Below are 12506 nucleotides of genomic sequence, written 5' to 3'. Positions count from 1 at the left end.
CCTCCCCGTTTCTCAGACTTTGAAACCAGGAAGTTCAGGAAACAGCCTGGTCCCTTAAATATGATGTCACCCACCACGCTACACTTGGATAATATAAAAGTCCCACTCCCCAATAAGAGCCATTGGCATGCTGCTTTTGAGGCGTAATTACCCATGATATGTCTAATTAGCAGCAGGGCCTCCCAGACGGGACGGGTCACTGAGGAGCAGACGCTGGAGCCGGTGTGTGTCAGTGGATCTGGGGGTGTGGTGGGGGATGCTGTCAGCACCTCTCACCCTGGTAGCGACTCGGAGTGCCCCGTATTCTGCCAGTTGATGGATGTGTCAGCTGCTTAAAAGTGCCAGGGCCTAGAGACGCCATCCTCCAGTCGCCCACCTCCCAAAAATGACAGATTCTCTGTCGGCCCCACCTCTTTCTCCTCCCAGCCCACAGACACAGAGAGCAGCACTCTCTTACAATGTGACCCTGCTTGGGGAGCCCCCTGCGGTTCCATGCTTTATCCTCACATCAACACCCCCCCCCCCCCAATGGTAGCTCCCTGCTTCACCCTCACATCAACACACCCCTCCCCCAATGGTAGCTCCCTGCTTCACCCTCACATCAACACCCCCACCCCCCAATGGTAGCTCCCTGCTTCACCCTCACATCAACACCCCCACCCCCCAATGGTAGCTCCCTGCTTCACCCTCACATCAACACCCCCACCCCCCAATGGTAGCTCCCTGCTTCACCCTCACATCAACACCCCCACCCCCCAATGGTAGCTCCCTGCTTCACCTTCACATCAACACTCATGTCCTGTCCCACACCTCTCCTGTGGTCGCCCCCACGTGTCACGCACATCACCATCACCTCCAGCATCACATAGCACGTTGCCGCTATTCCTTACGATTCTCCCGGGGGGCAGGGGCAGAGGGGGGCCACGCTCGAGGCAGGGCAACAGCATCGAGGGCCCGTGTTGGAGCACGGCGTCTGCGGAAGTCCCCCGCTGCTCACGTTCAGTCCAGTGTCCCTCATCATCCAATCGGGGCGGTCCAGAAACGTGGGCTGTGGAAGTGACAGTGGGAGACAGAGGGGTTTCAGTGGCGTGCAGCTGTCAGAGGCCCTCAGCAGGCTCTGTGCTGGTCCCTCTGTGCTGCCCTGTGCCTGCTGGCCCTCTTGTCTGCTCCCACAAAGACCTCTTTGTTCGTGAAATAAACACTCCTCAAACAACGCACATTTTCCACCAGGGTCAGAGAATGGTTTGGTTTGGACTCTTGGTGCATAATAGGACACCAGGGAAGTTGGTTCTCTGAAAGAGAACCAATACTTTGTTCCGATTGGAGCTTTCCCCCAAACAAATCATATGGTCGGGAAAGCTCTGCAGAGAATGGCCAGAGCCCCTCATTAAAGTTCCATTTCTGGTTTAAGTGTGGCTCGTTTGCTAAGAAAGCAAACCTTTTTTGTTTGATTTGATTGATAGAGCTGGACCCCCTCTATGCCATGTTAACGGAATGCCCTTTCTCTGTGTAAGAAGTCCAAATTCAGGTTCTGGAGTGAACAGTTCTGTTCCAACATCTGTCAGCAGTGAAGATATTTCCACTTTGTCAAATTTGACATAACCTGTCTTCTCCCTCGAAGATGGTTCTATTTATGTGTAGAATTCCACTCTCTTAACACAGCTTTGACTTCATGGCTTCAGAGTTTTGTGCTGGTCTTCTGGACCCTGGTCCTGGAAGCCCGCAGAGTCTATAGGTTTTCATTCCATCCAGTCACTTAACCATGATGGAGCTAATCGTTGCAGCGATTGAACCAGTTTAGCTTCCCTATCCATCTCTGAAAGATTCAGAGATTAGGAAACCCTGTAGCATTCCTTGTCTCCAGAACCAAGCAGAGATGCGTAGCCTTGTATGAAACCGTATTCTACCGACATGTTCCTAATTCCTTGTTTCTACTCAAGTTGTGAAACTGTATAATGTCACAGTAGCAAACCTGCAGCTCTGTTTGGTGCATGTTACGAACAGGGCAGCTGAGCATAAATCTGTCTGATGAATCAGTTCCCCAAGTAGCGTGAAGGCGAGCGCGTGCCACTCTCTAAAAGACTACCCAAGACCGTGAGCCCACACGGCAGGCGGCCGACACAGCCTCCGCTGGAGAGCGCACACACGCACGTCATTCCTACTGTAATGGGACTGCTTGTGTAACCATCGCAGGCTGCCGAAGGGGCCACAGAAGTGCCCCTGATAGCTCAAATTTATCACTTAGTAAATAATAGAAGGACCCGCTCCGCTGCCATCGGCGAGCGCAGGGCAGGCTTTTTAGGGACTCGTAACGCTCAATTTATCTGTGCTTGTCAGACGCCATCAGCGCAGCGGTGAAATGCTGCACTCAACAGCGCAGTAATGGCTGGCGGACCAGCAGAGAGGTGGCTGCACGGTCCCCAAACACCGCGTGCACTGACTGGAGGCTCAGCCTGCCCAGTTACCAGGCAGCAGTTTTTATTTTTATTATTATTTGCTTAGTGGATGCCCCTGTATAGGGTCACTGGTGTAGCCTATGTATGTTTTTTCTTTTTTTAATATATCTGAAGTATCCATTAATCTGGTGGATCCAATAAAGCTGGTTATTTACTGAAGCGGTGCGTTGCTTCAGAATATACCAAGGTTGCAGCAGGGGTTCCCCCTTAGGCGGATTTGAACCTGCAACCTTTTAGTAACAGATTAAGTAGTTAACCCCCCCCCCCCCCCGGCCTGTCTCCAGATGGGAGCTCACCCCCATTTTCTCATCTGTGGCTGCACCTGTCTGCCCCCACGGTTTCAGACTAGACTGATTTCACACCATGCTGCCAGTGCATGTAGCAACGTCATCCTACAGACCTGGGGCAAAGGTCACCACACGTCCAGCAACTCGTCCAGCTCGAACACTGTCACACCTAGGGGCCATGCTACTGGTCTGCCTCTCTCTCTCTCTCTCTCTCTCTCTCTCTCTCTCTCGCTCTCTCTCTCTCTCTCACTCCCCCTCCCTCTTCTCCATCTTCCTTCTTTCAATCCTCCCTCCTCCTCTCTCCCCCCTCTGACTCCCTTCCCTTTTTGTCCCCCTACCATTCCTCTCCCTCTTCCTCCCCTCTCTCTCTCTCTCCTGCTGCTCTGTCCTGCTGTGCCTGCAAAGCAGGTGACAGTGAGTCACCCAGTGTTGCTGCGCATGGAGAGTTTAGACAACAGGCTCATGTCACTATCACCTGGCCAGGTAAATTACAGATTACAGATTACAGATTACAGCAGGATATTATAGTTACGCAATGTTATTTGCTAAGCAGATGCAATTGTTCAGGGTGACTCAGTAGCACATTGATAACGCTCTGCATAAACCAACAGTCCATGCAGGAGCAGTTATGCTGTTATTAGACATGTCTGATGAGTCGAACAGTACAGCCATGTTATTCACCCAGATGTGAACAAACAACCCCATCAGTCCATGTGATCCCTGAGCACAGCATCACACTGCCTCCACCTTTCTGGAAACTGAAGGGCGTTTCTTGTGTGGAATGCTGGGCCCGAAATGTCTGTGTTTGGTTTCTCATATGTTTCTGACACCCTTTGCTCCGCCACATACCCAGTGCTGTTGCAGTGGCGGTAGAGTACTGCTACTCTGCAGGAAACTGCCCTACACAGAGAATGCAGCAGTGTGCGGAGGCTCTGCTCCTCCCACAGTATCAGCACAGCATCATAACTGCATGCTTCATTTATTCACCCCTGTAAGACACTCAGTCTTACTGACCTTTCATTTATTTAACCCCCCCCCCCAAAGGACACAGTGGTACTGGCCTCATTTATTCACCCCCCTCTAAAGCACACAGTGGTACTGGCCTCATTTATCCACCGTGCATAAGACACACAGACACTGACCTTTCTCCTAAACCTGCTATGTTGCTAATATATACACAGTATATATTATACTGTAAGTATATGTCCTAAGACATTTCACATGTGCAATGTGGTCCAGTAGGGCTTTACAGATAGGTAGAAATACAAGTCTGAAAATAACCTGAAAGCACAGTTGCTTACTTTGTAGGTAACGGCAGTAAGTGTTCTTTAGCTTGTATGTCCCAATTTCACCTTCCTTTCTCTCTCAGGGTGACTGGAAGACATTTGCAGCACACTGTTGAGTCATCACAATCTGACCTTGTTTTCCTTTTCCCTCTCTCTCTGTCTCTGTCTCAACTCAATTTCAGATTTCAATTTCAAATGGTTGATTGACTGCCTCTCTCCCTCATGCTTCCTTACAGTTCTCCAAAGAGATGCTAGCGAACATTTACTCGGCGTACATCGATAACTTTCTGAACGCCAAAGACGCGGTGAGGATCGCTAAGGAGGCCAAGCCAGCCTTCCTGAAGTTCCTGGAGGTGAGTGTGTGGCGTCCTGTCTTTCCTGGCATTCCCAGGTGGTCTTTCCAGGGATCGTAGGTCCTCCCATGTTGAAACGTTACATTGAAAATGTTGAAATACCCATAAAAATGGAGAAATCAAGAAAACATTTTGGCTGAATGCATTTGCTGTGATTTCTGAAATTGAAATATCCCATCTCTAGAAATAATCCTATCCTGGATTGGTCCTGGTGAACCGGTCAAAATCGTTTTTCCGAGATCCTGTAGCCCTCCATAAAACAGACCAACGGAGCACTTAGCTGACGATTCAGCAACGCCCAGTTGCCAGACGATTCAATTAGCCTTTCATAAACAACACCGTTTTTTTCCGAAAGTCATGTGGGTCATTGAGTTGTTCCTGGACGCCCCCTCGGTCGTATTGTTTCCTAACACCTAAGGGGCCTGTGTTTGCCCACTGTCTCTGCGGCCCTGGCGGTTAAAACGAGCCTGAGGCTGGAGAGGAAGCGTAACATCCTGATTTATTTTTGTGGGGGGCCAGCCTTGAAAAGCGGTCTTTTGCCTCATTTAACAATATGGGTCAAACACCTTGCGTTGCGTCTGCGTTATGCAACCGGCTGGTTTCCGCATGTCTTAGCAGCCCCCCTCTGCCAGAGGTAAGTGAGGGTTCTGGGTTCCACACAGTCATTTGCCTGGTGCTGTGCTCTGCCTAATATGCAAGGAAATCTGTGCTCATGAGAAGAGGTTGCTTTTTGGATTTTGTCATATTTGTGTCTGCTATGATTAGCTGTGATCACTGCAGATATCGCCTGACAGTGCAGACTCAGGATGTTTCGTGATGCCTTAAATGTTTCGTCTGTCAAAAAAGGATCACTTTACTGTGTTGATCTGTGTTGAACGTACAGCGTACATCTCACATCCCAGCTTGTGACTGCCTGTATGGCACAAGACCGTACGTTCCGTATATACTGGCAGCATTGGACATTGGACATACATTTAAGATTTATATGGGAACCGTTCCTTGGGAAAGTGACTGTCCTCGATGCCACAGCTGGGAGATATTTTGGGCAATAGTGTGTGTTGCAGTGCCACCTAGTGGACCTTCCAAGAGTCACACCATATTAGATTCGGAGCTGCGACACTGTTGCATCTGGGAATAGCTACACTGATGTTTTAAGCTGGAAGCTGAGTTTTTTGAACAAAGTGTTTTTAGGGTGAAGACCATATGCCTCATTTCCCAGGGATATCACTGTTTCCCCAAAATCCCTGCAGTAAAGCCTCTGCATCAGGGTCTATGCATAACACTGATGTGCTGTTCTCTCTGTCATATGATTCCTGCCTTCCCTCAACAGCAAAGTATGCGGGAGAACAAGGAGAAGCAGGCCCTGGCCGACCTCATGATCAAACCTGTGCAGAGGATCCCGCGCTACGAGCTGCTGGTCAAGGTGAGTTTTCACCTGTGGAGTGCAGCTAGCAGCCAGTCGCTCCTCACTTCACTCTCTCTGCCGAGAGCAGGCTTCACGTACACCCTGATGTCATGCAGAGAAAGCTTCGCATTTCTTTTGCTTGGACTCGGAACGGCGTCTTTTGTGGTTGAGGCGCAAGAGGCTAGCTGACATGCGAGTCCCTGAGCTCTGTCAGGGGACTGATGGGGGGTCTGGACACTGTGTATGACAGCTTGCCAAGAGCTTGCAGCCCTTTGTTTAATGTCCGTTATTATTAACCGCACAAGTAGAGTGAACTTTGACCCGGTCTCTGATTGGTTCGGAGCGTTCATGAGCCCATGGGCACGTGTACTATCGGCAAGTCTCTCTCCTCCTCTCCTCTTCTGCCCCCCCCCCCCCCCCCCCCCCTTCTCTCCCTCCTTCTCAGTCTCCCCCTCCTCTGTCTGTCATCTCCCGCTCTTCTGCCTTCATCCCCCTTCATCTCTTCCTCCTTCCTTTGTGTTCGGAAGAGAGAAAAGCGCACGTCATAGCTGGCAGAACGAGAGAAGGTTGTGTTTGACTGCATGCTCGGCCATCTGTGAGCCATTCCCCCTGCACAGGGATTATGTCACCGCGCTGGCTCTGTGTACAGGGCCCCCGAAGCGTGATGATTGCACAGCGATATAAAGTTACGACTGGTGATGATTAACATGTGTGACCCATATCTGCTGAAATTTCCTTCACTCTGAACGAAAACATTAGCTGCTCAGGGTAACGTGGGAGGTCATTTGTGACATAAGCATAGGTCAGTTTTTTTTTCTTTGCCCCATAATCCCAAACTTACTCTTTGGCTGTTCATACCTGTCATTTTGTTTGCAAACTTGAAATTATGATAATTATTACCAAAAATATAGAGACCTGCAGCAGTTCCCGGCGGAACAAATTGACCCGGTGCAGTCAAGACCCAGCTTAGAGTGATGGAGCAGCCATTTTGGCTCTGTGGCTTTCACTGCAGTGGTCTTCTTTCCTTTGGTCTTTCTTTGCACTGCTGCTTAATTGCTAACTCATGTACTGTGTTTACCCGTGCGTGCGTGTGTCAGGACCTCCTGAAACACACCCCAGAGGACCACCCGGACCACCCCTTTTTGCTGGACGCCCAGAAGAACATTAAGCGGCTGGCGGAGCGCATCAACAAGGGCCGTCGCAGCGCAGAGGAGGTGGAGAGGGAGACGCGCGTCATGCAGGAGATCGAAGCGCACATCGAGGGCGTGGAGCACGTACGGCACTCTGTCTCATCTGTACACGTATTCACCAACCTATCAGTATATGCCCTTTTTATTTAAACAGTTTCTGCTTCTGATTGTCAGACTTCTCACAACTTCTGCTTTATGCTGAATGCCTACAGATTCTGAACCCTCAGAGGAAGTTCCTGAGACAGGAGATGGTAGTGGAGGCGGTAAGGAATTTCTTTTTTAATGTTTCATGGGTTGATATTCTGCTCCTTTAAAACAATTGATGCATGTAAGGAACCTGTGCCAAACAGAATAATCTGTAGGTATGAGGGGGCGCTCACTGAGTCCTGCAATTGGACATCGGTGTTCCCTCTTTGTGGAAGGGTGTGACAGAGCTGACAAGTTCATTTGGGGGTCAAAGTGAGGTCATGACTCAGATTCTCCCTCTTTCTTTCTGCAGAAAACGGTGGGTGGAAAGAAGGACCGCTCCCTCTTCCTCTTCAGTGACCTGCTGATCTGCACCACACTGAAGCGCAAGTCCGGCTCCCTGCGCCGCAGCTCCATGAGCTTGTAAGTCCAGGCCTGACGAATCGCTCACAGACGTCAGCCCCAACCGACTGCTCACATCCACAAATCTAGCCCCGACTAGTTACACACAGAGTCCGCCAGTGGCTTGCTGTTTGTCAAACTACATCCGTACATTCATTAGGGTGTCCTGAGTTCAGTGCTTTCAGTCAGGGTTTTAGTCAGAGGAATATTTTAGGATATATATAATCAGAACTAGAAGAGTTTAACATAAAAGTAAAATCACAATAATATTACAAATGAGAGTGACTGTCATGTTTTACATTGAGTAGCTGAGTTTGATATATTTGTCCTGACTGAGGATATGGAAGCTCTGTAGCCCCTCACAATCCATTTCTCCTCATTGCAACCCTGAAAATATTTTTGCCATTCTTCCAGGTGTTCCAAACTAAATAATTTTTTTGTTTATTTTAAAATATGCAAATATATTAAACAACTCGAGTAAAGAATGGTCATGCATGCATAGTTTAATATATTTTGTGAATATTTTTGTTTTGCTTTTTCAGTCAGTGAAGTGTTTGACTTTTGCATGACTGCATTACTCTGCTTTTCACACAGAAAAGCTCACTGGCTCCCTCTGCTGGACTTGTCTTGCAATGATCCTTTCCTGCTCTTTACCAATGCAGATACACAGCAGCCAGTGTCATTGACACCTCAAGTAAATACAAGTTCCTGTGGAAATTGCCCCTGGAAGATGTGGAAATGGTTAAAGGTGGGGGTTTTCATGAATGTAGATTGCATTCAGTTGTTGAAGCAATTTTTGTTTTCAGTTACACTTTAAACTGGCCCAAATACAAATGGTATAAACCATAAATCATACCATCAAGAATGTAGTGTAAAGGAATCTGTGACTTGTACATGTGTGTGAATATAAGTTTATGCATGCATGTGGGTCTGTGTAAAGTTGTGTGTGTTAAAAGGGAGGAAAAAGGAACCCCTTGTGACTTTACCTTCTCCACCCAGGTTCCTCTCAGGCCACCAACCGTGAGAACATCCAGAAGACCATTGGCCGTCTGGATGAGGACCTTAGCACCCTGGGCCAAATCAGCAAGCTGTCTGAGACTCTCAGCTTCCCACACCAGGTGAGTCACAACCCCCGGTGAACTAAGTGGAGAACATATACACCTGTGTGTGATGAATCACCTGTTTCAGTGGAGGAGCAGACACAGACACTCACACTCACATACACACACACATATACACATTAGCACACTGAGCATTCACTGTTGGAAAGGTATGAAAAGGCCAGAGCAAGGGAGTTCTAACACTTATAACGCATTTATAGTATACTTATGACATGCTGAACAGTTAAAGTACTGTGCAGAGCAAGATTCAGCAAAAAAGACAGTGAATGTTTGTGTGGTGAAAATGCCCAGAATGTCCTGGTTGGACTAAAAGGACCACTGTGTCTCTCACTTCAGAGCCTGGACGATGTGATCAAGGACCTGATGGCGTCTGTCCACCGGGAGCTCGCGGAGAAGCAGTCCCTGGCCTTCAGCATGACCTTCCTGCCCACCAAGGTGGAGCTGACCACTGCCTCGGCTGAGAGCACCTTCATCTTCGAGTTCAGCAGCCCGGAAGCCCGCAGCAACTTTGAGCAGGCCTTCGAGGACGCCAAGAAGAAACTCGGTAAAACTGAGAAGTTAACCACAGTTTTTTGACTGCAACTCAAGGTTAACATAACTGTGCAACATGTTTCGTTACATTACATTGAAGTACAGCGACAACAAAGGTGTAAAGAAGTACAGGACTGTAGTGATAGAGGGCCTTAACAACATCATCACAATCCTACCAATGGGGAAAAGCTGGCCACCTGGCTGCAGGTTTCAGCAAAACTAACCAATGACAACAGATTCTGCCTATAAATCAAACATTCACACAACCCTCAAACTGACTAATCTGGGGGTGAAACATAGAGGAGCTGTCCCTGCTGATGTCATTCAGGACCTGCCCTTCTGCGCTGTCACACTGTGTCCCAGAAGTCTCTCCCTGTAATGACCTGCCTCACCACGTGGCAAGGAGAGATAAGCGCATACACTGCTTACGTAAACAAAACTGTTCAAGTTTAAACATGAAACAGTTTTAAACATGGAGCTTTCTGTTTGTTCCCCTGTTTCCTTACACATACCCCACGTTGCCACCGGCAGCGCTGATATGACTCATATGTGAGTGTTCCCTGTTCCACCTTACTAAGCATGTAACTGGCGAGTGGTGTCTGCGTTTGTCCTTTTAGCAATGAATAAGGACCACTGGGACCCTGAGTTCCTGAAAGCCATTCCCATCATGAAGACACGCAGCGGGATGCAGGTGAGAAAATGCCCTGCTGTGACAGATTTGTGTGTCTCTCTCAACATGTCGCACCTTGGTGTTTTCCCGCCGTGTCCATGGTTATGTCTATGTATTTTCCCTTACGCTTTGTTTCAGTGCAGAAAGTATCAAAAGGCAAAACTGGGATGCTCTTGTCATATCTGCAGAGCAAGCAGTCACTATAGGTGTGATTCCCAGCTGTGTTGTGTGTCCATATTGTTGTCCTGAAATACTGCCACGATTGAGAGAAAACATCTAGTGTGAGACACTATCCTGGGAAAGTACATACTGTATAGCTCTGTCTGTCTGCTCCGTCCCCAGTTCTCCTGCGCCTCGCCCAGCCACAGCTGCCCAGAGAACACGTATGAGGTGTGGGTGTGTAACAGTGATGGCTACGTGGGCCAGGTGTGTCTCCTCAACATCCGGGACGAGCCCACAGTGGAGGCCTGCATCGCCGTCTGCTCCGCCCGCATCATCTGCATTGCGGCCGTGCCAGGCCTGAAGGGCAGGCGAGTGATATCCCAGCATGCACCTCTCTCTCTCTTTCTCTCTCTCTTCACCAGGTTGGTGCAGAGACTGAAGGAGCTGCAGGTTTATTTGTGTTGTACTCACTGCTCTGTGTTTCAGTTATGTCACAAGGACTTCACTTGGCGGCAGAGGCAGAGACAGCAAGGAAAAAAGCTAAAACTGCTTACTCTGCAGGCAGAAATTCAAGGAGGCATTGATTCAAACCAGTGATGTTAATGATTATTTAGCTCAACACCGATAGGTTGACTGTCCCTTCACTCCTAAGTCAGTGGTGCTGACTGGCTGCTGTCTTGGCCGCACCTCATGAGTTTCTTGTGTTGGGTTGTCCACAGGGAACGTGTGGAGCCAGCGCTGAATGCCCCTCCCTCTGAGCCTGCTCATACCCCATCGTCTCAGCAGCAGCTTCACATCTCCATTTCGGGGTCCTCTCTGGAGCTGTCCGAGCCACAGGGGGGCGCGGGGCGCGAGCTCGTTCCCTTCGACAGCGACGACACGGATGACGAAGATTCCCCCAGCCCCTCCTCCACCCTGCAGAGCCAGGCCAGCCACTCCACCATCTCGTCCAGCTTTGGCAGTGAGTTTCTACTCACTGTTACTACACATACATACGAATACACAAACACACACACATGCACAATTACCCCACCATTCCCTCCGGTTTCAGCAGTGAGTGTAGTATGTATGCAAATCTGTACGGATACAAGAGAACTCCACTATTTCCCTCAGCTTCCGCAGTGAGTTATTACTGGTTGTTGCTACAACTGCTTACGTGCACATACAAACACACAAAACTCTACCGTCACCATGACTGACTAATTTCCCTGGAGATTTATTCACAATGCTTCTCTCTTGTCTGCTTGACCGAACCAGGAAGAATGCAGAGAGGAAAGTAAACATGTGGCTTGCTCTGCTCTGAACTCATTGAGGTTAGTCATGCTGTGAGGAAGTGACCGCGCTGACTTCTTTTGTCAAACCGTAGATGACGAGGGCGCAGGCTCCAAGGACATGGCAACGGAGACGACCAGCTCCGAGGAGGAGCAGGAATTTCCGGTGACAAGCTCCTATGGCCCCCCGCGGCTCAGCAGCGACAGCCCTATGGACGGCCGCGCCATGCGGCGGTCCAGCCGGGGCTCCTTCACCCGCGCCAGCCTGGAGGATCTGCTCAGCATCGACCCAGAGGCCTACCAGAGCTCTGTGTGGCTGGGCACTGAGGACGGCTGGTACGTCTGGCCATGATGGAACGCCCCTCAGTCCTTCCCTCTCCGACTCCCTCGCCTACATGCCTGCCTCTTCATCTCCCCCCTGCCTTTTTTCCCTCCTACTTCCTCTTTTTCAATGGCTCTGTGGCTCTTTCCTTTTACGCCTCTCTCTCACTCTCACTCCCGCTTCCACTTCCTCTGCCTGCCCCCATGTCCTTCTGTCTCCCTCCTCACACTCCCAGCAAGGTCTGGGAAATCATCTGCAAACATCCCAGTTTTTCTCTGGGTTTCAAGTTAGCGTTTGCTTATGTTACACTTGTGTGCCCACCTGTATTGCCTAGTGGGCAAGGAGCTAGGCTCGTAAGGCTGCAGGCTTAATTCCCAATGGGTTAGTACACCCTTGAGGGAAAGTGGTTGACTTGAATTACCTGAATAACTATAAGTTGCCCTGCTAAGCAAACAAGTGATAGTGCAGTTATAATTCAGGTGTTCTTCTGTTGTTTTTCTTGGCAGCATTCATGTTTACCAGTCGTCGGACAACATCCGCAACAGGAAGAACAGCATGAAAATGCAGCACTCGGCCTCCATCTTGTGCATCTTGTAAGTGATCGGAGGCTCCCGCCCATTTTGTTCCCGTTGTGAGCAGAACCATCTGGGACGGTCTGTTTCTAGCACAGCTTCAGAACACCGCGGTAATTTAATTCCTCCTCCCTTCCTTTCAAGGTACCTCGACAACAAAGTGTTTGTGTCTCTGGCCAACGGTGAGGTCATCGTTTATCAAAGGGAAGCAGGTAAGCTGGACATGCTGTGGCTGCTTTTGACATAAAACGTAATTCATCTTCAGTAGGATAAGTGCTCTGCCAGGACAGTG

The 12506-nt window shown here is 49.4% G+C and overlaps 1 protein-coding gene across 1 annotated transcript in view; it reads left to right on the top strand.

Annotated features, from left to right (window-relative positions):
• The window catches only part of LOC118782812 (rho guanine nucleotide exchange factor 17-like), an 85509-nt gene that overhangs the window by 68984 nt on the left and 4019 nt on the right, over window positions 1-12506 (top strand). The window contains exons 4-17 of the mRNA XM_036536388.1: window positions 4266-4382; window positions 5713-5805; window positions 6885-7061; window positions 7190-7240; window positions 7477-7586; window positions 8228-8313; window positions 8565-8683; window positions 9023-9230; window positions 9835-9908; window positions 10230-10417; window positions 10769-11010; window positions 11416-11656; window positions 12149-12235; window positions 12359-12426. Of these exons, the coding sequence (XP_036392281.1) occupies window positions 4266-4382; window positions 5713-5805; window positions 6885-7061; window positions 7190-7240; window positions 7477-7586; window positions 8228-8313; window positions 8565-8683; window positions 9023-9230; window positions 9835-9908; window positions 10230-10417; window positions 10769-11010; window positions 11416-11656; window positions 12149-12235; window positions 12359-12426 (1861 nt within the window). The remainder of the gene's footprint in view (window positions 1-4265; window positions 4383-5712; window positions 5806-6884; window positions 7062-7189; window positions 7241-7476; window positions 7587-8227; window positions 8314-8564; window positions 8684-9022; window positions 9231-9834; window positions 9909-10229; window positions 10418-10768; window positions 11011-11415; window positions 11657-12148; window positions 12236-12358; window positions 12427-12506) is intronic.

Source organism: Megalops cyprinoides, chromosome 9 (genome assembly GCF_013368585.1).
Source record: "Megalops cyprinoides isolate fMegCyp1 chromosome 9, fMegCyp1.pri, whole genome shotgun sequence".
Lineage (NCBI taxonomy): Eukaryota > Metazoa > Chordata > Actinopteri > Elopiformes > Megalopidae > Megalops > Megalops cyprinoides.
This window is presented reverse-complemented; position numbering and strand designations above follow the sequence as displayed.